At 35.7% G+C, this 27840-nt stretch overlaps 1 protein-coding gene across 1 annotated transcript; it reads left to right on the top strand.

The window, feature by feature from the left end:
• The first annotated feature begins 44 nt into the window (after positions 1–44).
• On the top strand, positions 45–27772 carry LOC145985355 (coiled-coil domain-containing protein 22 homolog). Its single transcript, XM_083119269.1, has 12 exons — positions 45–130; positions 14118–14289; positions 15672–15804; positions 16210–16422; positions 18421–18578; positions 19265–19450; positions 22373–22549; positions 22814–23050; positions 24778–24917; positions 25266–25431; positions 26493–26627; positions 27008–27772. The coding sequence occupies exons 1-12, from the start codon at positions 81–83 to the stop codon at positions 27122–27124; spliced, it is 1884 nt and encodes a 627-aa protein (XP_082975395.1). The 5' UTR covers positions 45–80; the 3' UTR covers positions 27125–27772.
• The last annotated feature ends 68 nt before the right edge of the window (positions 27773–27840 follow it).

The following is a 27840-nucleotide window of genomic DNA, read 5'->3' as shown; positions in this document are numbered from 1 at the left end:
TGTTCACCTCAACAACCTTTAGTGTATCCGTTCTTCAACAAGACAATTCCATATCTTCTGTGGCAGGCTCATGTGACGATATGGAGGAGGTTGACAAAATCATAATACATTCGTTACGGCAAATAGGATGGTTAGTTTGAACTACAGTGAATAATTAACTAAATCTAGTATAGTTCCTATGGGTGACTGTAGTGTTATCTGTTGTGTGTTAAAAATGTTCGTCATGAGAGAACCTTAAAAAATATATAGTTCCTCCCACTTTCTATGTGCATTTTTTGTATTGTATGTAGCTATTCGTACATACCGTTTTAGATTTCTGTCTATAATAGAGTAAATTACAGCCAGAGAAAAATGATTTATGCTATTTCAGATCTGATAGTTTAATGTGGGTGTAGACTACATGTAGGATATAACGAATATTTGTTAATTATTGATAGATTTTTTTGCAGTAGCTCGTTAAAAATACCATTTTCATCTATAATGATGGCTGTACTTGGAACAAGTCAAGGATATACAACCAATGCAAAATTCGCTTTTTTAAACCTCTTTAAATTGTCATACTTCAAACATTTGGTAACAGTATGGTATAGGGAAAACCCATTTCTTCAAATTTTCAGGAGAAACTACTTACGGAACTGAGTTTCTGTAGACTTTTGAAAGCTCGTGGAAGTGTTTTCTCCCTTGGTTCAACTTATTCGGCCGGTAAATCATGTATTTTTCGACATTAATGTCTCTCCGATGCACAAAACCTCTTGCCTCCATTACGTTCGACTACGTGAACCAAATGTTCCGTGTCTTCAATGACGTAACCCCCGGTCAGTGTTTCCAAACTCGCCATCGTTTTGCCAGAACATGACAATTTTAACTATGCCTAACCTCACAGAACCTAACCTAACCTTGCATGCATGGTTCGTGGGGCTATCCATGCATGTTTCGTCGGACTATTAGAATGGTTTGTGGGGCTATGCGTGCGTGGTTCGTGGGGCTATTTGTAAATGGTTTGTGGGGCTATCCATGCATGGTTCGTGGGGTTTTCGAACCTGGAAAAAAATACAGGTAACGGTTCCGATTGTTTTATGATTTCTCCTAGCACAAAGACTAATTATCTAGAATTTTGGAAATCATTGTCATACAAAATTTGGACCTTTCTTAAAGTAATGAGCACCGTTTCAATTCGAAAAAAGTTATTTATGTTGAAAAAGCAACTTGGAAATTATCTTACGTACTTCTCAAGGACAAAATATTCTCCATCGACAAGCGACAATAAATATCATAAAACCGTGGGAATGAATGTAGAAGTAAATTGGAACCTTAGTAGAATGCATTTAGGGACTTTATTTCAATGCTAGGGGAACCAAACCTTACCTGCCTAACCTAACCACGAAAGTATTTATTGAATAAAACCCACCTTAAGCAATGTTTCACAATGCATAATAGGTAAGTATGAATGTAAAACATGACGAAATGAACGAGTGAAATGTGTTTTCCCTATACCATACTGTTACCAAACATTTGAAAGTTTACTCTATTACAGTAGAATCTGGTCACCCTACACTAAAGTCAACTTGAAGGAATTGAGATAATTTTGCACATTAAAGTATTAGTTTCTATGAACTCGACCAGGGCACGTAATCCATTAATTTTTCTTTTTGTGTGCAATTAGTTAGGTTTGGTGCACTTAATATTTCTCCATCTGAAGAGTAAGTGCGAACTTATGAAACTTGGTTAGGACACTAATGTTTGAGATCTTAGTATTCATACATTTTGAATAAGTTTATTTCTGTACTTCTCACCCTCTATGGGAGAGTGATTAGTGCAGCACGTCTTGAAACCAGAAATCCTGAGTAATAAAGTTTTATCACCGTTTTTAAACACAGGAACAATTATGGATTCTTTCCACTGTTGAGGGATTTCTTCTTTATTCCATACTAAACAAATTCATTTATATTTTCATCATCATTTAAATCCTGCAAAATATCGAATCTATTTGACAGTTTAATTTGGTAATCTTTCTTAATTCTATCATCAGCAAATTTTCCTGTATTAAATTTTAGAGCTTTTAGATTTTGTTGCTTATGATATATCACCGAGAGTCTTTCTCTTAATTTAGGAATGGTCAATTGCAGAGGTGCAACCACGAATTTTTGTCTGAGGGGGGGGGGGGGCAAGTACCAGGATAAATGTACCAATAATAATTATAATTTTAATAATAATGCTAATAATTATTATAATAACATTATTATTATTGATTTTCTTTATTTTAATTCGCTTATTGCACCACTTTTGGCTAATTTACGAAGATGGGGATGAGTGATGATATGATGAAATTGATGAATGGACACTCACAAACATCCATGCCCAAGTTGGGATTCAAACTCAGCACCATATTATTATTATTAGTACAGAGCATTCCCTGACATTCGCTACGAGACTGAGCGGCAAGCAGCCTGGTGTCAGCCCTCGTCTCATAAACGGGGTCCGCTACAGTCGGCTATTAAAATTACAGTTTTCATATTGTGTACTAACCTTGACTACAGAAGGTGTTGAAAATGATGTCCCTCTGCTGAAACACATTCCTGGCATCTCCGAAGGAAATTGGCATTTACACATGCAAGTTCGTCTACTGTAATTCTCCCGATTTCTCGTACAATACTCTCTTTTAACTCACGGATGGTGTGCGGATTGTCTTTGTATTCTTTATTTTATAGATTTCCCCATTTTTCTTTCCACTTTTATTCAGAACTGACCCTGTTACTCTAAACTTTACGAGGTTTAATATAGTGGTCCTATGTGGAACTGGAACACCAGGAAATTTCGTTGCCAAACGTCGTCGCACTTCTCCACAATTCCTCTTTCTGAAGTAACACTCGACAAGATAAATCCTTTGTTGTAATGTAAACTTTTGTGGTGCCATATTAAGCCACAATCTTTAACACACGGACACGACACAACACAACACAACTTCCGAGGGAGGATTATAGTGGCGTCAATCTGCAACGTCAACAGAAAGGGAAAGAGAGCGAAAGCAGGGAGAGCGAAAAAAAAAACAGACTGTAGCGTGAGACTGTCGTGGACCCCATTCATCGAGAAAGAGAAGCGCTGACGCCGGGTCGCTTGCCGCTGAGTCTCGTAGCGAATGTCAGGGAATGCTCTGTAGTAGTAGTAGTATCAAGATGTTATTACCTTCGTAAATTATGCAAGAGGGGGTTAGAAGTTGGTACTAAAGCGTTTGTGTTCGAACAAACTATATGGATGTTATTTTCAACACGTTCAATTTCACATTAATAATGGAAAACAAGCACACAGACAATTTTTTAATAACGGAAAATGTTTGATAAATGCATTCCAAATATAATTCTTTTTTACATTAACATGTTTAACTTTCATGGTGAGTCGTTCCATGTCAAATCACCCATAGGTGGTTGCTTGACCATTTTGTTAATTTTTTAGATTTTCACCATAGGTGGTCTTGCTAGTGACCTGCTCAAAAAGATTTTTTTTTTTTTAAATCTTCCGCCATCTTGTATTTCTGCTCATTTTTCATCACTGCGGGAAGCAAAAATGAGCGTTTACAAGGGTTTTGAAAAAAGGTTGCTGTGTGATTTCTATTACAGATGGAATGTTCTAGTTTTCACTGCCTGAAAGTAGAGATTCTGGCCTTTCAGAAAATGTATACAGGGTGACTGGTAATTAGATGTATTCCCTGAAAGGGGTTAAAGTAGAGACAATTTGCAATAAATTTGACCATATGATACCCCGTCCGAAAATTAGTAGTTTTCGAGATAATCGAGTTTCTATTGTTTTTTCTAAAAATGACAATTTTCCACATAAAAAGATGAATTGAGAAAAAACTGATAATTGTAGGGAACTTATTTAAGCGTTTTCTGATAGCTAACAAACAAGTGGTTCGTTTAAAAAAAAGTTTTTTCCAAATAACAATCACATATAAATACCGGGTGGGTCTAAACTTACAAGTGATGATAAAAAAATGCACTGTTAGTTTACTTGGCAACGTATTAATAACAAAAATGGTATGACACGAACCGTACAAATTACTTAAATTACTTCCTTGAGTCATCAGCTATCCAACAAGGTACAAATGTTGCTAACATTTACATTTGTGTACAAGAAATAATACTTCATTCATCCTCATGTGTATGGAATCAATGAACAATACAATTAAAGAACATTACACGTCTTGCTCAAAGTGGGCACCTCCGTTACGAATGCAGGCACGCAGGTTTTTATGGGTCATTTGGTCTCTTAACTCGTGATGTGATGGTGGCCTTGACGTGTTGACCAGCTGTTAAGATCCTCTCCCTGAACTCTTCTTGCGAGTTTACCGGTGCCTTGTCATGTGGCTCCAAATGTAAAAGTCGCAAGGCGTCAAATCGGGGGATCGAGCCGGCCAGGGAATCGGTCCGCCTCGGCCAATCCATTTCTTTGGGTACTTTTCATCCAGCCACTGTCGCACGCCCAGGCAGAAGTATGGATGGGCGTAATCAACAATCATTTCATCGAGCCATTTTTCTTGCCCCAAATCTTAAATGGCATCACTTATGAACATTTTTTGCGGAACGGGATGGCAATGTTGTTGGAGGATGTGCCTCTAGCTACAAGACGTGACATGATTTATCAGCATGATGACTGCCCAGCTCGATTCCCCGATCGATTTGACGCCTTGCGACTTTTACATTTGGAGCCATATGACAAGGCACCGGTAAACTCGCAAGAAGAGCTCAGGGAGAGGATCTTAACAGCTGGTCAACACGTCAAGGCCACCATCACATCACAAGTTAACAGACCAAATGACCCGTAAAAACCTGCGTGCCTGCATTCGTAACGGAGGTGCCCACTTTGAGCAAGACGTGTAATGTTCTTTAATTGTATTGTTCGTTGATTCCATACACATGAAGATGAATGAAGTATTATTTCTTGTACACAAATGTAAATGTTAGCAACATTTGTACCTTGTTGGATAGCTGATGACTCAAGGAAGTAATTTAAGTAATTTGTACGGTTCGTGTCATACCATTTTTGTTATTAATACGTTGCCAAGTAAACTAACAGTGCATTTTTTTATCATCACTTGTAAGTTTAGACCCACCCGGTATTTATATGTGATTGTTATTTGGAAAAAACTTTTTTTTAAACGAACCACTTGTTTGTTAGCTATCAGAAAACGCTTAAATAAGTTCCCTACAATTATCAGTTTTTTCTCAATTCATCTTTTTATGTGGAAAATTGTCATTTTTAGAAAAAACAATAGAAACTCGATTATCTCGAAAACTACTAATTTTCGGACGGGGTATCATATGGTCAAATTTATTGCAAATTGTCTCTACTTTAACCCCTTTCAGGGAATACATCTAATTACCAGTCACCCTGTATATATGTAAGGTAAGATTTAAGTAACTGGGACTTTAATGGGTTTCAATATAACCATCGTAACGGGAAATTTTGCCAATTTTAAAGGTCTGTAAAATCAAAAGGGCTTGAAACCACAGGATGGAATTCTTTTTGCAAGAACTATGAGTGGAAGGCTTTTCAGCCATGGTGAAACAAGTCCGGGGTTGTAAGCCCTTCTCTCAGATTTTTAGTTCCGAAATCCGAAAATTTCCAAAATTTGTGAATTTCAAGGTCAAATATCTCTAAAGGGGGACCTGCCAAAAATTTGAAATTTTGGCCATGGATACTCCTACTAGTACTTAGTAAAACCTGTGAATTTCATTTTGGGGTTCACACCGATGTTCATGTTACAGGCTGTCAAATATCTCTAAAAATGACATCGTGAAAACATAATAATAAATAGGCTTAAAGTGACCTGATTTCCATTATTTTATAATTAGTTATTATATAAGGGTAAACAGAAATTAAAATAGATAAACTAGTTAGTTACTAGTTGATATATTTCAATATATACTTAGTGTGCTTTTGTTAATAAAAATCAAATCAAAATCACTTTTTGGATTGAGAAGACAAATGTTAGTACACAAACAAGAGTACTATTATGTCAGTAAGTATATACAAGTTGCATGCACATGTTTCTTAAAGGTTTATGAATATCCAATGCTATCAAACCTTACTCAATACATCCACTCTGGTACATAACAATTGTATGCGAAATATAACATAATATATACAACAATTGTCTGCGAAATATAACATAAGCTACATGTAAAATATGACAAGCATTTAAACGCTTGAGAATATACTTATTCAAGTTCTTCCTCTATTTTTTGTATCCCAGTCACATATACACTGTGATATACACAGTTTACAATTACAATTACACAATACTTAAAATTACATGAACTGAATCCTGATTTGGACAATTCTGATGATGACGACGAAAAAAAAATTACTTACAAACAATGGATAACAACAGATCGTTGCAATTTGATCACTGTTGTAGAAACAATTTCAGAGTTTAAAGAAAATTTAGCTTCGAAGTTACTGCAATTAAAATGTCACCACTTTATTGCTCAGAGTCAATCAGAATTTTGCAAAAGAATGAAAGAAAGTCTTTTTCCGGATGAATGTGTAGTGATTGGTGATTTCTCTGAAAACTGCACATTTGTTGTACAAAATGAAATCCAGAGTTACCACTGGATTAACGCTCAAGCTACTGTCCACCCCTTTTGTGTCTACTTTAAGACTAATTCTTCAGATGATCTATGCATCAAAAGTATTTGTATTATAAGTGACTGCATTGTACACAACACAACTGCTGTTTACGCTTTCCAAAAGCAGCTGATTCCATTTGTTCAAACGTTCATCCCAAATCTAAAGAAAATTTATTATTTCTCAATATGGCTCAGGAGCCCAATATAAGAACAGAAAGAATTTTTGTAACTTATGTAAGCATAAACAGGACTTTGCTGTGGCAGCTGAGTGGCATTTTTTTTGCCACAAGCCATGGCAAGGGTCCTTGTGATGAGATTGGTGGGACGGTAAAATGACTTGTGGCAAAGGCAAGTCTGCAGCGACCAACTAAGGGCCTTATTCTTACACCAAAGGACATGTATGAGTTTTGTGTGGAAAATATTAAAGGATAAACTTCATCATGGTGACTGAAAGTGACAAAAAATGAGCAAGGGTTTCTGAATGACCCCTTCAATGAAGCTCATAGATTTGAAGGAACAAGAGATCACCACTGCTACATACCCAAGGACTCTTCAACTCTTCTCATCAGTAGAAGATCTGCATCATTTCAAATTAATCATGTAGAGTTCAGAATTGATGACTCACCACGAATATTTCATTTTAATGAAATAATTGAAAATGACAATGTCGTTTGCATTTACAATAACAGGTGGTATGTAGGTAAAGTAATTGAAATGTCAAAAGAAAACAATGATGTTAAAGTGATGTTCTTCAATCCTGGTGGACCATCAACGAGCTTTACTTTACAAAGAAATGATGTTGCTTGGGTGAAGTTGAACAATATAATTGATGTTCTGACACCATGTGACTTCACCACTGTTACTGGGAGAACATACACCATTACTCAACAGAAAAACACAGAACTGTCACTAAAGTTACAAGCACAAGAAGAAATAGTCCGTTGATCAATCATCTCCGTGCCAATCAGTGTTTTCGGGGCCACGCACCAGTCAGATATTTTTTATCTTTTTTTCATGGCTCCATGGATTGAGAGACAGACAAGATCCCCTGTAACTTTGAGGTCCATGTGTAGATAGAGAGAGAGAGTGAGAGTGTGTGTGTGTGTGTGTGTGTGTTTTTATATATATATATATATTGATGTAATGTTGTATTATGTGTAGTGATATATGGAATTGTAAATGTCATTGTGATGTAATATATTGAATTGTAAACTGTGTATATCACAGTGGTATATGTAACTGGGATACAAAAAATAGAGGAAGAACTTGAATACATATATTCTCAAACGTTTAAATGCTTGTCATGTTTTACATGTAGCTTATGTTATATTTTGCAGACAATTGTTGTATATATTATGTTATATTTCACATACAATTGTTATGTACCAGAGTGGATGTATTGAGTAGGGTTTGATAGTATTGGATATTCATAAACCTTTAAGAAACATGTGCATGCAACTTGTATATACTTACTGACATAATAGTACTCTTGTTTGTGTACTAACATTTGTCTTCTCAATCCAAAAAGTGATTTTGATTTGATTTTTATTAACAAAAGCACACTAAGTATATATTGAAATATATCAACTAGTAACTAACTAGTTTATCTATTTTAATTTCTGTTTACCCTTATATAATAACTAATTATAAAATAATGGAAATCAGGTCACTTTAAGCCTATTTATTATTATGTTTTCACGATGTCATTTTTAGAGATATTTGACAGCCTGTAACATGAACATCGGTGTGAACCCCAAAATGAAATTCACAGGTTTTACTAAGTACTAGTAGGAGTATCCATGGCCAAAATTTCAAATTTTTGGCAGGTCCCCCTTTAGAGATATTTGACCTTGAAATTCACAAATTTTGGAAATTTTCGGATTTCGGAACTAAAAATCTGAGAGAAGGGCTTACAACCCCGGACTTGTTTCACCATGGCTGAAAAGCCTTCCACTCATAGTTCTTGCAAAAAGAATTCCATCCTGTGGTTTCAAGCCCTTTTGATTTTACAGACCTTTAAAATTGGCAAAATTTCCCGTTACGATGGTTATATTGAAACCCATTAAAGTCCCAGTTACTTAAATCTTACCTTACATATATATACATTTTCTGAAAGGCCAGAATCTCTACTTTCAGGCAGTGAAAACTAGAACATTCCATCTGTAATAGAAATCACACAGCAACCTTTTTTCAAAACCCTTGTAAACGCTCATTTTTGCTTCCCGCAGTGATGAAAAATGAGCAGAAATCCAAGATGGCGGAAGATTTTTCAAAAAAAAAATTCTTTTTGAGCAGGTCACTAGCAAGACCACCTATAGTGAAAATATAACAAATTAACAAAATGGTCAAGCAACCAATTGATTTAAAATTGGGTGATTTCACATGGAATGACTCGCACAATATGTTTCACATATATGCAACATGAAGCGACGTGAACATGTACAACATACATATATTATTTAAATACATTACACATCCAATTCATCCATCTCACAATAAACAATATTGATTTAATAGGGCACATATAATTTCATGGGACGCCAATGCTTTCTCTCTTTTACAACTTTTGTGCCTCCCCAATGGTGTAATGGTAACATCGTCGCTTTGTGATCAAGGGTTCGATACCTGGTGGTGGCACATGGCACAGTGGTTCGGATACCACTTTAAACTGTAGGTCCAGTCCTGATTAGCCTTTCTGTGAATAAAGTGGACTTAAAACGACAAAGCAATCGTTAGGCACCCAGGGCTAACTCCCGCCGCCCCTTATCTATAGTTCTGAACTTGATAAGACTCAGAAAAGCGAAGCGAGCAAGAAAATTTTACGAAAAGTATTTTTATTTGCAAAATGTTTGAAGTTGTGGGCGGTAATTGCCCCCCTGCAGGCACATTTGACCATTAATGTTTGCCCCCCCTAGAACTCATTTCCATCGGTGGTTGGGGGAAGGGGGGGCAAAGCCCCCTCTGGTTGGGCCACTTGTCACTAGCACAGTCAACACCTGTGTGTGAACGAACGCTAATTATATTAGTATGCCTTCTTTTATCAATGATGAAGGATATGATCTATCTGTTTATGAGTTTTACCATCTGGAGAAGACCAGGTATATATCTTTATGTTTCAGAGTGGAACTTTTCACAATAAAATTATTTGAGGTTGCAAAAGTAATTAATCTTATACCATTATCATTACTCATTTCATGAAGACTTTCTTTACCAATAGTAGGTTTAAATGCCTCTTCTTTGCCAATCTGTTCATTACAGCCAGTCTCTCCAGAGTTATAAGCCGAATTCTCAAGAAACATAACATAAAAACCATTCACAAACCACCTCCGAAAATCAGAAGCCTACTACACAACCCCAAGGACGAGTTAGGACTCAAAACACCGGGAGTCGACCGTATTATCTGCAAATGCGAGAAAGCATACATTGGCCAGACGGGTAGGGCAATAGAACAGCGCTGTAAAGAACACCAAAGCAACATCAAGTATTTCCATCCTGAAAAGTCTGATCTAGCAGAACATTCAATCAATGAGGGACATAGACCAAATTTCACCAATACAGAAATCATAGCCAAAATTTCAAATTACTGGGACCACATCATAAAGAAAGCAATAGCCATTCATGAAGAAAAAGATAATCTTAATCACGACACGGGGCTCGAACTAGACCCAGCTTGTTAGCGTTAGTTAACCAGATGCGTGCATGCAGCAGATGCACCACCCAATTGGTCCACCGTCTTCACCAGGATCCCCCTCCACCAAAGTATATACACTGGGTTGACACTCAGAACTGCACTTCTACCTGAAGATGAGAGTGACGTTAGCTCTCGAAAGCTTGGAATATGTTCCACAACTTACCTGGTCGATAGCCCGAGAGAATCTATTCATCATTCGTCGCCAGGAAAGCTTCAAGTCTTACAATATGTAATTTTACTTTCTAATTCTTATGTTTATACCAAAGCATAGGATATGATATTAAAAGACATAATTTTCTTGATTTCTTGACACAGGACTGTAAAAGAATGTACGATTATACATTGTCTCACTTCTGTGTAGCCATGTTAATAACCAAGATGATTATATTCTATTGTAATCAAAATGACATGTTCCATATCGTATGTTAATGTCGTTGCCTTTAATCAAGGGGTCCCAGGTTTGATACCTGGTGGAGGCACATGGCACAGTGGTTCGGATCCCACATTAAACTGTATGTCCAGTCCTGATTAGCCTTCCTGTGCATAAAGTGAACTTAAAACAATAAATCAATTGATCAATCCGCATCATATGTGGCATGAGAATAATGGAAATTATTGTGGTATGTTTGATGTTCAGTGCAGGGGTGCCCATCCCCCCCCCAAAGCCAATGGTATATCCCCCTAAATCATGTCATTCACCCCCCCCCCCAAATCATATCATTCGAGCCCTCAAACCAAATTGTAATCCCCACAAAGTATTTTATGACACCGTAGCGTGTCTACCGAAAGTAACTCTTACCTTAGCTTTACTGAATACTATACTTGATCTGCCCCTCCTACCTAAACAGGGGTGCCCATCACTGAAGACTGCCCCTACAATCGTTCATCATAATCCCCCAAAATAGTTTGGATGAATACATAATAATTGATGTCGATTTCAGTGAAATACCATGTTCAACTCTCCATATCTTTTAATTATTCGTTTTCAAAAAAACCCAAAGCTAGCACATTGATTGGTTAAATGCAGGCGCGGTTGGCTGTATAGCGCAAATGTGCAGTGAACCCCCAGTAATATACAAAATAAACAATAACTGAGATGTTCATAAGCGTAGAGTGGCAAATTCTCTTAGTGAGAAGAAGAAATCGCGGCCAGAGCCACTCAGCTCCCCTCTAGTTCCGTTTCGTGCAAAGTCTCCGCTGAACCTCCGCAAGGCAACCCCTACCATGCTAAAAGCTTAGGACGGCTAGCAGAAGCTCGACGCGTACATATGGCGAAAATACATACAGTCTGAGACTGGAGGAAGGCCGTCTCGTCAAAACGGACATGCGCAGTTCGTAGGATCACCAGCGAGCTGGAGTGAATCACGCTCTTCTCTCTTCCAGTGTTGCACCATGTGTTTCAATTTGAATTCATTTGGCATTCTCTTTGTATTTTTATGTTTTACAAGACTTATTAGATTAATGAAGAGGGTGTAATACAAATGTAGAGGTAAGACCGAACGAAAGCTAGAAGTAAAGATGATGGGACAAATAAGATAAATATGATAGAAAACAACTTGCCTACACATTCAGAGTTTTCATCTTTAAGATGGAAACACTTCAGGTGGAAGGAGCCGAAAAGTCAAGAAATAGCGCGAGGGCGAGTGGTCGCTTATCGGACAAGACTTAAACAACCTTTTGGCCTTCTTACGTCAGACAATGCTTTCGTTGACATGTTAGGCTTTTTAGGTTTAGTTGTCTTAGAATATATACACTGCAATTGTAGGGGCTTTACCGTGCTTGACCAAAAATGTAATATTTGCTATTTATTCAAGCCTAACCTAACAATGAAGGCATTTCGCACTTACGTCAGAAGACGACCAAAAAGTTGTTTGGGTTTCGTGCGATCAGTTATACTCTAGCGCGAGAGGGTGTTCGAAGGGACGCGCGCATTTAACTTTGTTACGTGTCATTGTCTCCATACTTGTTAGTTTGTTTTGAAGTGCGTGGCTGGTGATTGAAATATATATGGCATAGTGATACGTTGAGTGAAGTGAGGTGGATTGTGTATTGGAAGGAGTGTAGTTGTTGCTGTGCGAGAAGTTAACATATTGCATAGAATAAAATCTAATCGCTTTGATTTAGCGATATACTTTCGAATAGTTATATAAGAATTATCTTGTAATCAAGGGGTCTTGGGTTCGATTACTGATACATACTCATTTTAGCAGGCAGATATTTGTATTTTTTAACTGTAGGTTCAGGATCCAGTTTCAATAATACAGTCTATTTGACAGTGGTGGGACCAGAAAAGTGTTGGCAAGAGTGGAAGAGACAAAATTGAGGCGAGAATATTTTCTGAATTCTGAGATACCCCTAAATACAATACCATACGAAAATCTTAAATTAAAATGATCGCCCCCTACACACACAGTCCTTGGTGCTGTCACTGTTATCTGAACATAAAGCAAATCAACTTTGTCAGTAATCTACCGGCCAAAATTTGATAATTTTCCCAGAACTATCTCTACGAACCAAAGCGTGTAGTGTCTCAAAAGGTTTAGGTAAGTCCACTTTTCATAATTTTGGTGAACCCCCAGGAAAATTATGCACGAGCCGCGCCTGGTTAAATGTAGTAAATTAAATTATGTAAATATGCATATAAATAGTATTTGTGAGTGGGTTTATAAAACTCAAAATTTGAGTATTTAACACAAATTATTACACAACTTAAGATAAAGATAGAAAATTCAACTTTGGCAAGCCAAATAGCATGCTCCAGCGGTATGACCGATCCAATTATTGTTTCATGAGACATTACAGAACCCTAGCTAGAAATTCTTAAGTTCAGGCCGATAATATTATACGGTTCCTGTTTCAAAGACCTCACCACCCCATCCCCCACTTCTTGGGGTAAATATAATTATTTTAGTAATCCATAACAATAATTATGTAGATTTTATCTTCAGTGCAAATTTAACTTGTTAAAGTAAAATTTTCGTGTGACAAGAAGTTAGAAATGCGGATTCGATATATATTTTTGTTCCCGATGATGCACCTGCTTTAAATTAAGCATAATGTTATTAATGAATGTCACTTATATCTTGTAATGCAGCTATAGTATAAAACTTCACATTCACCTAAGTAAAGTGCCAAACACACATCCTCGGAACATACTATTGCAAGTGAGAAAATTTTTACGTCCATTTCTTAGGATCCAGATATGTTTAGTATTTAGTATTTTTTAGTAGTGCGGATCACACTTTAAACTGTAGGTCCAATCTTGATTAGTCTATTTGTGCATAAAGTGGACTCAAGAAACAAAAACTCACAGCTCAAATACGAAATTAGGATTGTTATTTGTCAACCACTTTCAGCAGAACCTCCGCCCTTCCAGTATAATTGATACCAGATCCCGGAATGGGCAGCGGCCCAGCATTTGAGAAACACTGCACATGAATATCCTATCACTTGTCGCTTCAATGTGAAATGTCCCTTGAACTTACTTTTCAGGTGGAATATACAGAACTGCTACTTTCAATATGATAATACCAGAATAATGGAAGTTTTAAATGTTATCTAACATTCAATACCTAACTTCAAAATACTGCTACCATTCTTTTATGCACTTTTCAAAAATCATCAAGTATATCAGACCCCTTTACCATTGTAGCAAGCATCCTCAAAACATATTAACTCATTTTTGTAAAAGATACAAAGTGGTAATATCTCATTTAAGATTTGTTTCCATCTCGAATGCCTATTTTCAGTAGTTGTTTAGTGTGATAGTATAATAATACATGGTAATGTTATTATTTCAGTGACATTGAGGAAGAGGTGGACTCTTTAAAGCATTTTACAACAGAATTAGTGGTGGAAGCTGCAGTACGATGCCTCAGTGTAATTCAACCAGGGTTGGGCTTGCCTCATACCTTACCACCTTCAATGTCAGCTCGATTCCGCCTTGGAGGCAGTCTGGCACAAACATGCTCGGTAAGAATCCAGTGCCTACCATATTGAGATTCCAGTTTATTTTTCCACAGTCATTATTTGTAGCGTGTTTTCAAGAATGAATGTTGAAATTCTGAGTAGTAGTCGGTCAGCAGTAGATCTTGAATGTGTACTGCATGGGATCACTTTCACTTCCTTGCACTTGTTCACTTCGTGACACTCGGCAGGAAGAGTGGGACAACGTAACAGGAAACAAGCTTCAAGCTATTAAGCCCACTATTGGTACATGTCGTTCATCGTACCGTCCCTCCCATCAAGACAAAGTTGTTCTAACTCGGCTGCATATTGGACACAGCCATCTCACACAAGACCACTTACTGCAAGGGCTGAACCCTCCAATGTGTTGTGTCTAACATCATTTTAAGTATTCAGCATATTCTTATTGAATGTGCTGATTTTACTTTCCTCAGTCAGACTTTTAATTTTCTCGGCTGTTTATCATCCCTGTTGTTAGATGACAGTGTTCTACAATTTTTTTTTAGCTTTTTGAGAAGAGCTGCTCTCCACTGTCTGTGAGGAAGTTTTTAGTATATAGTAGGTTTTAAATGTGGTGTTTGTCTTGTTCAGGTCAGTTTATAACCTTGCACTTTTAACTATTCAAGGGCTTTTTTACATCCCTTTTTTTACATTTAAGTAAGAATTTTAGATAAGTATACATTGAAAGGTGCAAAATGGCCATATGTGCGAAAGCACCGAAAAATTTGAATTAATTTGTTAGTCTCAAGCATGTACAATGGAATGCAATTTTAGTGTGACAATAATCGTAGTTTCACCCCACAATTATTTATTTCATTTTCATGTATCGCTGTGTATTGGTAAGATAGACGAAACTACATTTTAATATGGAGATGATGACTACATTCACTTAAGTTTCAATTTCACTGCATCTTTCACTTCATGATACACATTTAAGGACTCACTACCAAAGTCAAATTACGCTTACGTATATTACTGGGCTTCGAGTGTATACTGTTTGTTTTGCCTGTTCTAACGCTCGCATTATTCGCTCAAGTGAAGAAGTTTTCAATCCTGCATGCTATCTAGTGTCGTCCGTATGAACTATTTTGTTTTCGATCGAAATCCTCTCCCTGCAGAACTCTAGTCTCAACCATATTTTTTTCTTTCTCCTTGACCTAGATATTCGAATAACTTTGTAAATCTAGAATTTTTTAAAAAATCCCAGTGTTTCAGAATTGAGGATTCTTATGTTATTCTTCAGACCTTTTTTTTTTTTTTTAATTAGATGAGAAATGCTGGATGGATTGTGAAAAATATCTTGAGTATTTTCATGTAGTTTGTACATTGGTATGGTCTGGTAGACATAGGAAGTTGAATCATTCTAAAAACGTATTATATATTTCCAGGATCTAGGATACCCAGGTGAAATAGGATACCAAACTTTCCTATATTCCAGTGAAACAGATGTTCGGAAACTGTTCATGTTCCTTATTGAAAAGTTGCCTAAGGAGTCGGAAAAAGTACTGGAAGAACCATCAGGTACAATGAATGTAGGCAAATTATGTAATTGATGATGAGTTCATGAGTGCTTTCTGTAATTATCATGATTTTATGGAGTTTTGGATACATTTACTTACCTGCAATTTTCTAACCTGACAGGATGCATTTTGTGTCTTTGGAAAATAGAATTAATGCGGGATATGTACATTTTGCATTTTTGACTGACTGACTGACAGTCTTTTTTTTATGTATATTAATAAGATTATAATAAAATATGATATATTTTATTTAATTTACTAACTCATTATCAGAAAGAGAATAAAATAAGATATTTGTTGATTAGAGATAAGAAGTTTATCATTGTTGTACAAATAAACCAAGGAACAAAAAAACACTTTCAAATAAGAATTTTGCATGGTATTTTAGTTTCAATTTTTTTTTCAGGGAAAGGTGCCTTGCTGAGGAGAGCAATTAGCAGCCATGTGAAAAGATGCCTTTCGACTCCCTGGATTCCTAACTACTGCAAAAGAAAGGGAATTCGGTGGCATGACGGCAGCTCGTGGACAAGAGAAGGCTACAAGAGCACCCATCCGTATAGAAGTTGCCCTCTCTCATATCCCTCAAGCCAGGAAGATCCACTACGAGAAATATCAGCAGGTAAAAATAACAACATGAACGTAAATTATGGTGTCATGATGTCAGAAGTCATATTAAAATGCTCCACCAATTAATTCTAGAACCCCCGGGGGTTTGCTCAAACTCATAGATACTGTTTCTTTCCTGAAATATGACTTGTGTTGACACTTGTTTGTGGTAAAATTTGCAATTTTTCTTGGATGACATTTTCCATATTTTTCATGAAAAAATCCAAATTATGTAAAAAATATGTTAGAAAAAAATTGCTTCTCTTGTGGGCTCTAGTAGTATTCACTACCTTGGACAATGGATGTGACAACATGTACAACTCCTTATGCATTTGTCACTCTTAGGGCCGATTTTTTAATGTCCAGTTAAGGTTCATGTTAGCACGTAACTGGAAGTTAGTGAAAATTTCGGTTTTTCAATGTACAGTTAGCTCGTAACTGGAACTCTGGTGGCGATTATCTTTACTGGTACTTCTTCTTGCAGTTACCAGCCTAACTGGAAGTTGCGAAGCAACATGGCTGCCCGATGCATCTATCGGAGTTCCACACTCGCAACTTCACTGTCAGATTAAACAAGATATGATTCATAAAACTTTTAAATTTGTACAGAAAAAGACTTGTTTTGTTTGACAGAGCTTACCAACGTCCATGCAAATATGGAAATTAAGCAGCATAATTGCTAGAATTCACTTGGTAAGGTTGTGTTAGAGAATTTGTGGCCAGGATATCCGGTTAGGCGGGACAGTCCCCAATTGGTAATTTGGTGTAGTGGTTAGCGGCACCACCTTTCGGAGCGTGATGTCTTTTGTAATACGAGTTCGAGTCCTGGTCAAGGGTATTTTTTTTCTTGTCAATTATTTATTACGTGTATTGCATTTAATTCACGCTTTATTTTGAATGATCTTCTCGGATAAATATTAGAGTAAATTTTAAAATTATTTTTACTCGTACCTTCATATTTTTAGAAGTTTAGAAAGCATGCTTACTATTGACATCATGTTCTTTCTCTCAACAACATGCATAGAGAGGTACAAAGCATGCAGTCAAATGTACAATATTTACATATTAATAATAATAATAGTGTTTATATAAACAAACCGTTATTATTAATGTCTCGACTTTCGATTTCTACACGCTTCTTCTACAAGAAAGTATCTGCGCTTGTGCCTCATAACATCATTTCCCCAACGTGGAATTGGCCTTTATTAGAAGAAAACCAAATTTGTAGTGCTGCCTTTGGTTAATTTATTTCGTAAGCATACAAAATGGATGCGCAGCCATTGTTCCTATCGTTTCACAATGCAATAACGTGCTTTCGAGCGCGGCGTGCTTGTAGTTCTATATTTAAACGCCAGGCTGTGCACCAGTCGACGCGGTTTGAATCTATACTAACAGATGGCGCGCAGATCGATTTCCTGTAATTTCCGTGCTTCAGAATTGCCAACACACTGTTTCGGAGAACGAACCATGGTTTAGTTAACTGGCAGTTACTTTCACATTGAAAAACCCGGTGCTGGTTAAGACTGGCTGTTATCTCCAACTGGCAGTTAGTTAACAGAGACATTAACAGGACATTGAAAAACTGGCCCTTAGTAGATCAATAAAGTATCGGTGAGTGTACTAGCATGCTGATGTTATCTATTTGTAGAGAGTAATGGTAATACTGTGATGGTAGTACCTATCTCCCGGTAGCTGTTGGAAATGCCTATCTCCCAGTACAATCTCTATCATCGTGAGATAATAGTGTGTGACCGAGGCTGGAAACTAACACAGTCTCTACGCCTCTAGCTAGCGACTATATCAGGTGGACAAGAGACTAAATATTGTAACAAGTAATTGGTTCTACCTAAATCATGCTTTATGTTGAAATCTAGGTTCTCTGCACTGATGGGTGTTTCAGTTGCAGTATGGTTTTGTCCATCTGTACTTTGATTTGCAAAAGAAAATACATTCTGATGTATTGTGCAATGTTCAAAGTAGTATTGTTAATACTGAATATTTTATTTTGTAGACCTACGAAATTATTATGTCCACCACTTGCCTCCGGTGACTGATCAGCCATGTGAAAGAGAACAGTTTCTTCCGTCTGTCATTTCTTTAAATGCTGGGAAGTTAGCAGAGGAGCACAATGCCAAGGAAGGAAGAAAATCTGGGCGCAGTGCTGAGGAGGTATTTGAATGTTTTCCATTTGAATTGTTGATAGACAATAACTGCAAACTTAATTTTTATGTATGAAATCAGAGTAAACTATATGAATATATATTTATTTCCCAGTAATGCAAATAATTATGTAAGATAAGCAATCTTACATGTACATTCATAAAACGGTCACACCAGAAATAATTATTCGAGACTTTTTTTTATTGAACTCCATACATAGTGTAGGTGTTAGTAATGTACTGTGAAGCCCAAGGCCCTTGTCTTGAATCCTGGTTAAACTTTATGTTTCTTTAAGTTGAAATTTCCAAATGAGTAGAAAAAATGGCATAAAATAACCAAACATCATCTCAATCTTATCTGCTAAGGTCAATATTTCCTTATTGTATTTCATATATGCTATATAAGTTAGATATATGTCTGTAAGTGTTCAGGTTAAGTAGTTATATATTGTTCTTCTCCCCTCTTTTTTCATAGCATCAGTTTTATTTTGCACGAAACATGATACATTTAGTAAGTCCTCCCCTCACCTCTCTTTGTCTCTCTCCCTCAATTTTCTGAAAAGAATTTAAAGAGTAATTCCTACTTTTACTCGTTGTTTGAGTACTGTTAATGCTATTGGCTTATGCAGACATTAAGCAATTTCACATTGTAGCAATGTTTTCTGTTATCATAATGTATTTGTATTATAATTGCAGAAGGACCGATCAAAGCGGAAAGAACAATTGCTAGAGAAGTTTGCCGAGTGTATTAAGAGAGACCTGGAACAATGTTCCTCTGAAGAAAAATTGAGTTTAAGTCAACATCAGACCAAAGAGGGAAAACGAAAGACCCCAGTTCCTAGTCCACGCTTTATCCAAACTAAAAGACTGCAATCATCAAAGGTATATATGAGAAGTAGAGGGCATGTATTTTACACGTGGATTTTTTTAATTTAAAATTCTAGAAAAAGATGTTACTTTGTAATAGGAAATAGAACTGCATTAGGGTTGAAACCCTAATCAGCTTATAATGAGCAAAGTTGTTGTAAGTTCACTTTATGCACAGATAGGCTAATTGGGACTGGAGCTGCAGTTTAAAGTAAGATTGAAGCCACTATGTGCCTTCACTGATATCAAACCTGGAATTCCTCTATTACTATGGCATGGTATATCTTATTTTCCTGTAGTTTACGGTTATTACAAGCATAAGAAAACAGTTTTTCTTTGTGACATTTCAGAACACACGCTCCTTTCATCAGACATTTATTTTCATTTTGACTAAAGATACAGTTATAACAATGGTTAGTAATTTTTTAAACAAAAATAATCCATTATATAATGGATGTTGTCAATGTTACATTGTTGTAATATAGCAACTTAACAGTTAAAAAAGCAGTCTGTTTTATTTTTATTTCAGATTTTTTTTAAATTATGAATCCCAAATATCATCAGGTAATTCAAATTCATCATTGTTTTCACAAAGTCTCTTGATGTTTTCTGTTACATTAAATTTTAAAGACTGTGGCTTACTCCATTTGTGAAAAAGAAAACTCCATACTGGATCTATGTTACCATTTTCATTATTTAATTTATTCCAGTGTTCTTCTGCAATGAACGAAGCTTCCTAGACATTCAACTCTGTGTTTCCCGTTAATCTTTTAAAACAAATGCTTCTCTTCGATGATATGAGTTGACAAACCTGTTCTTGGGTTTAGATTTATAATGTCCAAATCGTATTCATGCCATCTTATTGCCATTTTCCTTGCTGTTTGTTCCACATAATCCTTTGTACATGAACAACTTATATTATATATTCCTGTGGTTTCTACATCTGGTAGAGAGTTTCTCATTTTGAATTCATTAAATGTACATTCCAAACTTCTTGGTGATTTAAAAACAATTTTGAAATTAAAACTTCTAAAAAAAATTTGCAATTTTATGTGAGAATCCCTTGTGGAATGGAATGCACACAAATTTCTTTTCAACAGATTTTTCATCTTTGTCTGTATTTCTCTTTTCCTTTAGTTTTCTTGCGACTGTTTTTTGATTTGGTTTATTCTGTTAGTGTGAAAGCCATTTTCTTTTGCTATATTAAAAAGCCTTTCTTCTTCATTTTTGATATCCTCATTATTAGAACATAGTCTTTGTGCTCTCAGGAAAGAATTTAAAAATATCTTATCCATTGTTATACGCAAATGTTCTGAATTGGCATGGATGTATTTTTCCCCCGCTAATTTTTTCCTATGGACTGATGTTTGAATTGTTAAGTCAGTTGTCTTAATTTGCAGATCAAAGAAAAAAATTGCATTGTTATTCATCGGTTCGCAAGTGAATTTTATGCGACAATGTGATTCATTTTACAATTTAAATACGTCCATGACCGTGTGTTCTCCTGAAACGTCACAAAGAAAAACTGTTTTCTTATGCTTGTAATAACCGTAAACTACAGGAAAATAATTCTACAATGCAAGCAATGTGTACATACAAGAAAAACCATGGTATATCTGTTTATGTAAATTACTAATGCTTTTATTATGAAAATAATAGTAAAATTCTTATACTTTTTTTGTACATATAAATTGACAATTTGTGTTAAACCAAATTTTCACCACTGAAGATTCCAGATTTGAGTCTGCCTGGGCATGGGTATTCTTTCGAGTGCCCTTTGATCTAATCATCATCATGTGGTCATACATATAATTCAGTTGGCTTCCCTGATGGAACAGTGGTAACACTGTTGCATTGGAATCAAAGGGTCCTGTATTCGATCCCCAGTGAAGGTACATAATTGCACGGGATTTGATCCCACTTTAAACTTAAGGTGCAGTCCTGATTAACCTACCTGAGCATAAAGTGGACTTAACAAATTTTGGGGATTTTGGATTTCTACATTAATGGTTATCAGTATTAATATTTTATTATATCTGCAAATATTAGTATTTTTATTAGCATATTTCACATTTAGTGAGTGTATTGGTACAGCCACCAATTTAAGATAATTTCTTATTATGTAGTGCTGTAATACATGTAAGTAGAGGCATGCATATTTCATTTTTGACTAAAACACGAGATGTGAAATAACACATTGTAATGTTAATTTTTCATGTTTCTGAAAGGTGTGAGGTGCATTTTCCTACCTTGTTTTGTTATGAAATAATCCGAAATGAACTGCAAAATAGACTCAAACACGAAATTTGGAGTTTATTTACCGACGTGACACTTTCTGAAGTTTGAATTATCCCGTGAGTTATGCAATTCAGGGAAAATTGATTAATTCTGCTGTAAATATTTGAGAAGCAAAAAGGGACCCCTTTATACAGGAATAAAGTTAATACTCTGATAACTACATAAATGTGCTATTAGAAGGGATATGTTTATTTTGTGTAAGAAGTGCAGTTTTTAAATCAAATTTAAAAATATATTCACAATTTTAAAACCAAAATGTCATTTTATACCCCACTTTTGAACCAATTTTTCACTGCTATAACAGAAGTTGTATTTTATTTACCACTTTTGAACCCAAAATCGACTGTTTTTGTACCGTAATTTTGCTTTTTTATTTACCAAAAGTATGTGCTTCTACATATATGTCAACATATTTAAACTAATCTTTACATTGACAAGATGGCAGGATGAATATTCCAGGAAATTAAATATGTTTTGAGGAAAGTTTGTGTCCTAGTTGACCTTTCATGATGTGACATATCACAAGTTTTGTAAGGATGTATGTTTGATTCAGTGTAGTAGATGTGTGTGTTTTGGGGGGAGGGGTCTAATATCTTGTTAATATAAAAATATTAGTTTTTTGCGTGTTTCTTCACCTAGGAAGACAGTACAGAGCCAAACATCACTCCTAGGAGACTGAAAAATGGAAGCACTGAGGACTTCCATAAGAAGAGGGAGGAGGAAGTGGATGCAATGAAAGATGACATAGAGAGGATTAGAGAAAGGATAGAGAAAGTTCAAATGGAGTCAAAAATTTTTAATGCCAGAATGAACCAAGTAAGTACAGCATAGTATTTTTTTTTATACTTCCTGTATAAGCATGGCTCAACAAATTATTTATGTAACTTAAAATTTATTTACCTTGAAAATACATTTTTTAAAAAAGAAAATAACTTTGCTAATTTGCCTTTCATTATGCATTTCAAAATTTTCCAATAGTGAAGGAACAAGTTATGATAATTCTGGAAAATGAACATTTAATTTCGTTCCATTGTTACCAATGCAATGCTAAACAAATAATTTTATAATTTCTTTACACAGTTTGAAGAAGAGCAGAAGGCTGAAGATAAAATTATTAAGGAAAAGGAAGAAAAGTTTTTGATAAAGAAAAGGACATATGATCTTCTACCAGATGCTGATGCCAATTTAAATAAGCTGCAGTCTTTAGTTGAAAGCAGCGCACAGCGATTAGTCAATTTAGCATCGAAGTGGGAGAAACACCGAGCGCCTCTAATAGACGAATTTAGAGATCTCAGGGAGAAAAACAGCAACAAATCTGTAAGTATGTTTAGAGTTACTGTATTTACGCGTGTATAATGCATGTGCATGTATAATGTGCACCCAGGTTTTTGATAGGGAAAAATGACAAACAATTATATATCTTATATAATGCGCAGTATAATTCAGATGCAAGAAATAGCTTTCTTAGTTGTACAAAGTGCATTCATAAATTCTGCCAGAATGGACTAATTTTGTTAGTGTAGCAGAACATTACATTACAAAGTGAAAAATTGTGGGACATGTCCTTTATACTTTTATGCATTTTTCCTAATTTCCTATATACTTTTCTAAAAAAATTCAAAATACATACTTTTTCCATGACTAACATAACATTTATAGGGGGCACATTCAGGACCTTCAAATTAGCAGTGAAAGATTTCTTCCATTAAGGCATTTGCACACTCCAAATATGTCATGCTATTTGGCCACTAATACATTTTAATTGTTATTTTCTTTTTCATTATATTTTCTTTCATCCAAAGTGCCATAAAAATCATAATGTTCCTACATTTTGTGACGAGTTCATTTCAACCGGATTGCACATTAGTGTTGCCATCTTGAATGGGATACTGCTGCTATGCTATATTCAGAAACTACAGAATTTAAGCTTTACAACGATATATAACATGATAAGTTTCCGTAAATACAAAAAATCAATGCAGATGTCACAAAATCATGGAATGACCATGTATGGTTTCATGTTGGCTGTCTGAATTAGTGCATATTACGCAACACAGTTTTGGCGGACAAAAATTTTGGAAAAAAGTTAGCATTATACTTGAGTAAATACGGTATTCTCCTGCTTTAGATTGCCAGTACAAGTATTTGGTTATACTACTTTGTATGGCAACCAGCCAAGATTTCCTAATATGCATGTGGTACTTAGCATAACTTTTCTGCCACTTTTGGCTAATACGTGAGGATGAGTGAAAAGTTGCAACTTTATCTGTTGAATCTGAGCTATGCTAAACTTGACGTTTAAGTCCAGTTTACATTTGGCTAGTAGATTAGTTGCTCGATTCACGTCTTTGGAGAGTTCCTTTTTTGTACATTTTTTACATGCTTCCAGTAAAGCAGAATGAATATTATTCATTGATGTCAAGACCATGTTATAACAAAAAGAGGGAGAGAGCTCTTGAATAAATGTGCATTCTTTTTGACAGGAAGGTTCATAAGCCTCTAAATTAAAATAGAAACATAAATTGTATTTTTTTATAAAGCTTTGCTTTTTTCTACTCTTGACGTACCCTTCTTCATTTAATTATTTCTGGAATAGGTTTCTAGTTTGCATGCATGTCCTACACAGGTTCACAAATTTAATAGTACAGAATTAGAGGTATCTCTATGTATATTCATCCTAGTCTACTCTCATGTCAAAAAGCTGTTTCCATTGGTCAAGTGAGCAGTTGAGTTCATGAGCAAATGAAAAAGATGATAATAAATGGTAGGGGATGACGTACAAAACCATACTCAACTTAGTAGCTGTCCACTTTGGAGAACTATCCCAGCTGTTGGCGCAAATATTCTCTTGACTCTGTTAACACAAGGAGAGTAGGTCATTTTACCTCTCTCATTCCAGTTTCATGTTTGAGACAAGAAATAGTTAAATTTGTTATTGAAATTTTCTTGGTAAACACTCTACGGACAACAAATAGCTTAAAAATGGCAGGAAAGTAGCCTGATGCGTGTTTGAAGTTCTTGAACTAAATTTTACTTCATTCCAGACTGAAACGCAGAAGAAACAAGAAGCAATTAGAGTCATGAGGGAGAAGATAAGGGAGGTGGAGGATGAAGTCAGAAGCAAGGAGCAGCTGCATAAACAGCTAGCCTCTGAATATGAGAAAGTTACCAAAGACATCAATAGGTAATTTATTATTATAATTTTCTCCTAAAAATCGTGCATATACAGACCAATACCATTCATACAAGATTTATGCATATCCATTGTTTTGTCATTTTAATATGATCAATATGGCTCCTGACTAGAGTATCCAATATCATCATGTGAGAACCAGAGTTGATCATTTTTTTTAAGATCTGATTTTAAATAGAGCTCTTCAAAGTTACATGAAAAACCAAACACTGCAGTTTGGAATTACATTCCTCTGATTCTCACAAGACCATGTACCCTGTGCTATGTGGCTTATGCCACTGTTTTGAATATTTATCTTAATACAGTTGTGTGTGCAGATTTGTTGTTTTCTTGTTGCAGGTCAGCTTATACTCGCCGAATACTGGAAATTATTAGCAACATTAGAAAGCAGAAAGAAGAAATAGATAAAGTGCTTCTTGATACAAAAGATCTCCAAAAGGAGATAAATCAGTTGACTGGGAGGCTGGACAGGTCATTCACAGTGGCTGACGAGCTTATATTTCGGGTATGTTTATTGTTTGTTATTCACAGAAAATGAATTATTTTGTAGAATGTTCTGTGTGTGATTTCTGGAACAATATTTTGCATGATTGTCTTTTTAATGAGTGTCAAATGAGGTTACAATTACAGTCATTAAATTTATTTCTGCAAGTAATAAGCCTGTATATTTATCTTGTGTGGTTTGAACAGTTTCCCTGCCTACCTTGTCTTATTCTCTCACACTAGCTTTCCCTATCTTGCATTTATTTTTGTATTGCATCTTCCTTCCTTATCTGTGGTCTGCCCATTCACCTCTTTGTTTTTTCCATTTGCCATTCCTTCTGATCTTACATTGTATCATCTATTTCTCTCTTCTGGCCTTTACTCTATCTTCCTCCAACTTTCAAATGTAGAAGTCTCACTCGTATCTTAAGTTTTGTAATGTTCACTGTCATTGGTTTGTTCATGTTCCCATTTTAGATATTTAGCACCCTGATAAAATTTACCATCTCTTGTATTCTTCTGGCCATCTTCTTGTTCTTTGCTGTCCTCCTTGGTGAAGTGGTTACTGTAACCAGAGGTTCTAGGTTGACCAACCCTGGTTGTATCACTGTGTTTGTCGGAACACCCATTCTTGAGTTTGTCACGATTAATCCAAGGGATAGAAAAGCCAAGCCACAAAGCCTTTCTGGATTTGATTCATGGCGAGGACATATTTCAGGTTGCTTGGATCCTCCTGTTAGCCTATTCATGCATTCCATGGTCTTTTTAAATGTTTTTCTCACTTTGCTCCCTATTGGTCTTCAGGCTTTTCAAATTGTACAGTAAATGTTGCATTTCCCATCAATAGGGAAATGATTGATTGAGTTGGTGTTTTAAGTCCACTTTATGCAGAGTATTGCTAATTGGGACTGGGCCTACAGGTTAAAGTGGGATCCAAACCACTATGTGCCTCCACCGGTTATCAAACCTGGGACCCCTTGATTACAAGGTGATGATGCTACTATTACGCCACCGGGGAGGCCCTAATAGGGCAATATTCCTTTCAACACTGAGTTTTGTAAATTCCAATGTTTTCTTTCACAGGATGCCAAGAAGGATGAGACAGCTAGACGTGCATATAAATTGCTTGCTACATTGCACACAGATTGCAATGAATTAGTCCAAATGGTAGAGGAAACAGGTGCCACGGTGCGTGAAATTCGGGACTTGGAAGATCAGGTATGTTTAAAAGGCTTACAGCCATAAATGTTTGTTTTAGTCCACTATCGTACAACATATCGAATCTCTACTGTAATGTTCATCTGTCCATGGAAGCCAAACAATAGAAATAGGCTCTTGAAAAATATTTATATGCAGTATGTCAAAATGCCTAATATATTAAAAGGATTTCAACCATTGAAGAAACAAAAGTTATTAAAAATAATTATAAACTAACCTGATTTGTTAGTGTAGGATATGATGGTTGTAGAAAAAAAGTTGGCACTCCATTTGTTGTGCAAGGATTAAGCAACTTTTTTTTTTTATATTGATTACACTTCAATGACTAAAACTTATGGCCATATTGAGAAATCTTCATGTTATTTTCTTGTACATTACAGATAGAGACTGAAAGTGCCAAAAATGTAGCTGCCAATCTGGAACGTATAACAGCAGATCTGAAGCAAATGAAGCAAGAGACAGCTGCTCTGATGACACAGCTAAAGAGCAAATCTTGATTGTCCTAGTAGCTTCAATGAGAGAACTTTGCCGATACCCTATAGACAGCTGCCTTTTAGCCAGCCAGGTTAATTTTTAAATCCAACTCAATGCTGCAGCGAAAACTGTCTTACTTAACGCCTACGTAGGAAAATAATCTGACATTCAAAGAAAAAAAGACTGCCATAATTTTTTTTAAAAAAAGCCAGTTGGAACCTATGTATAATGTCCAGTGTAAATTTGTGAATATTGAATGTATGTATGTATATTTCTGGGTGCTCGAGTGTGTGTGTTACTTGGAACAGAGTTCATGCATATACCATTATAGTGTAATATCTTTTGATACTGCAGAATACCCTCCTCCCCTTCCTTAAGCTGCATACAGCTTGCATAGCATTTAATTATCATAATTTGGTAACTGGTATTGTCATATTACCATTCCAAAGGCATACATATCTTTCATAACTTGTACTTGAATCTTTATGAAACTCAGACATCATAGAATGCCAAGAGTTTTTGGGAACGTGTTGTTGATATTAGACAAAATGGGAACAATTGATCAAGTTTGTCCATGTGAATAAAGTAACAATATTTGCATTGTAATAATCTTGTTTTGTACATAAGTGCTTCATGATTTTGATACAATATATATATACACACATACAGAAGTTTTGTTTTAATGCTTAAATAAAGTAATGAAAACTGTACCTTATCCCTACTGATGCAACAGATTAAA

Source organism: Lepisma saccharinum, chromosome 3 (assembly GCF_977018435.1).
Source record: "Lepisma saccharinum chromosome 3, izLepSacc3.1, whole genome shotgun sequence".
NCBI classification, from domain to species: Eukaryota; Metazoa; Arthropoda; class Insecta; order Zygentoma; family Lepismatidae; genus Lepisma; species Lepisma saccharinum.
The sequence above is the reverse complement of the archived record's forward strand: the minus strand, read 5'-3'. Positions and strand labels throughout refer to the sequence as shown.

Bases quoted from the DNA above. Each gene is read 5' to 3' on its own strand.
- LOC145985355 (XM_083119269.1), top strand. From the start codon at position 81: ATGGAGGAGGTTGACAAAATCATAATACATTCGTTACGGCAAATAGGA. The intron at 131-14,117 runs GTTAGTTTGAAC...TTATTATTTCAG, and splicing joins TCGTTACGGCAAATAGGATG to TGACATTGAGGAAGAGGTGG. The intron at 22,550-22,813 runs GTAAGTACAGCA...TTCTTTACACAG, and splicing joins TTAATGCCAGAATGAACCAA to TTTGAAGAAGAGCAGAAGGC.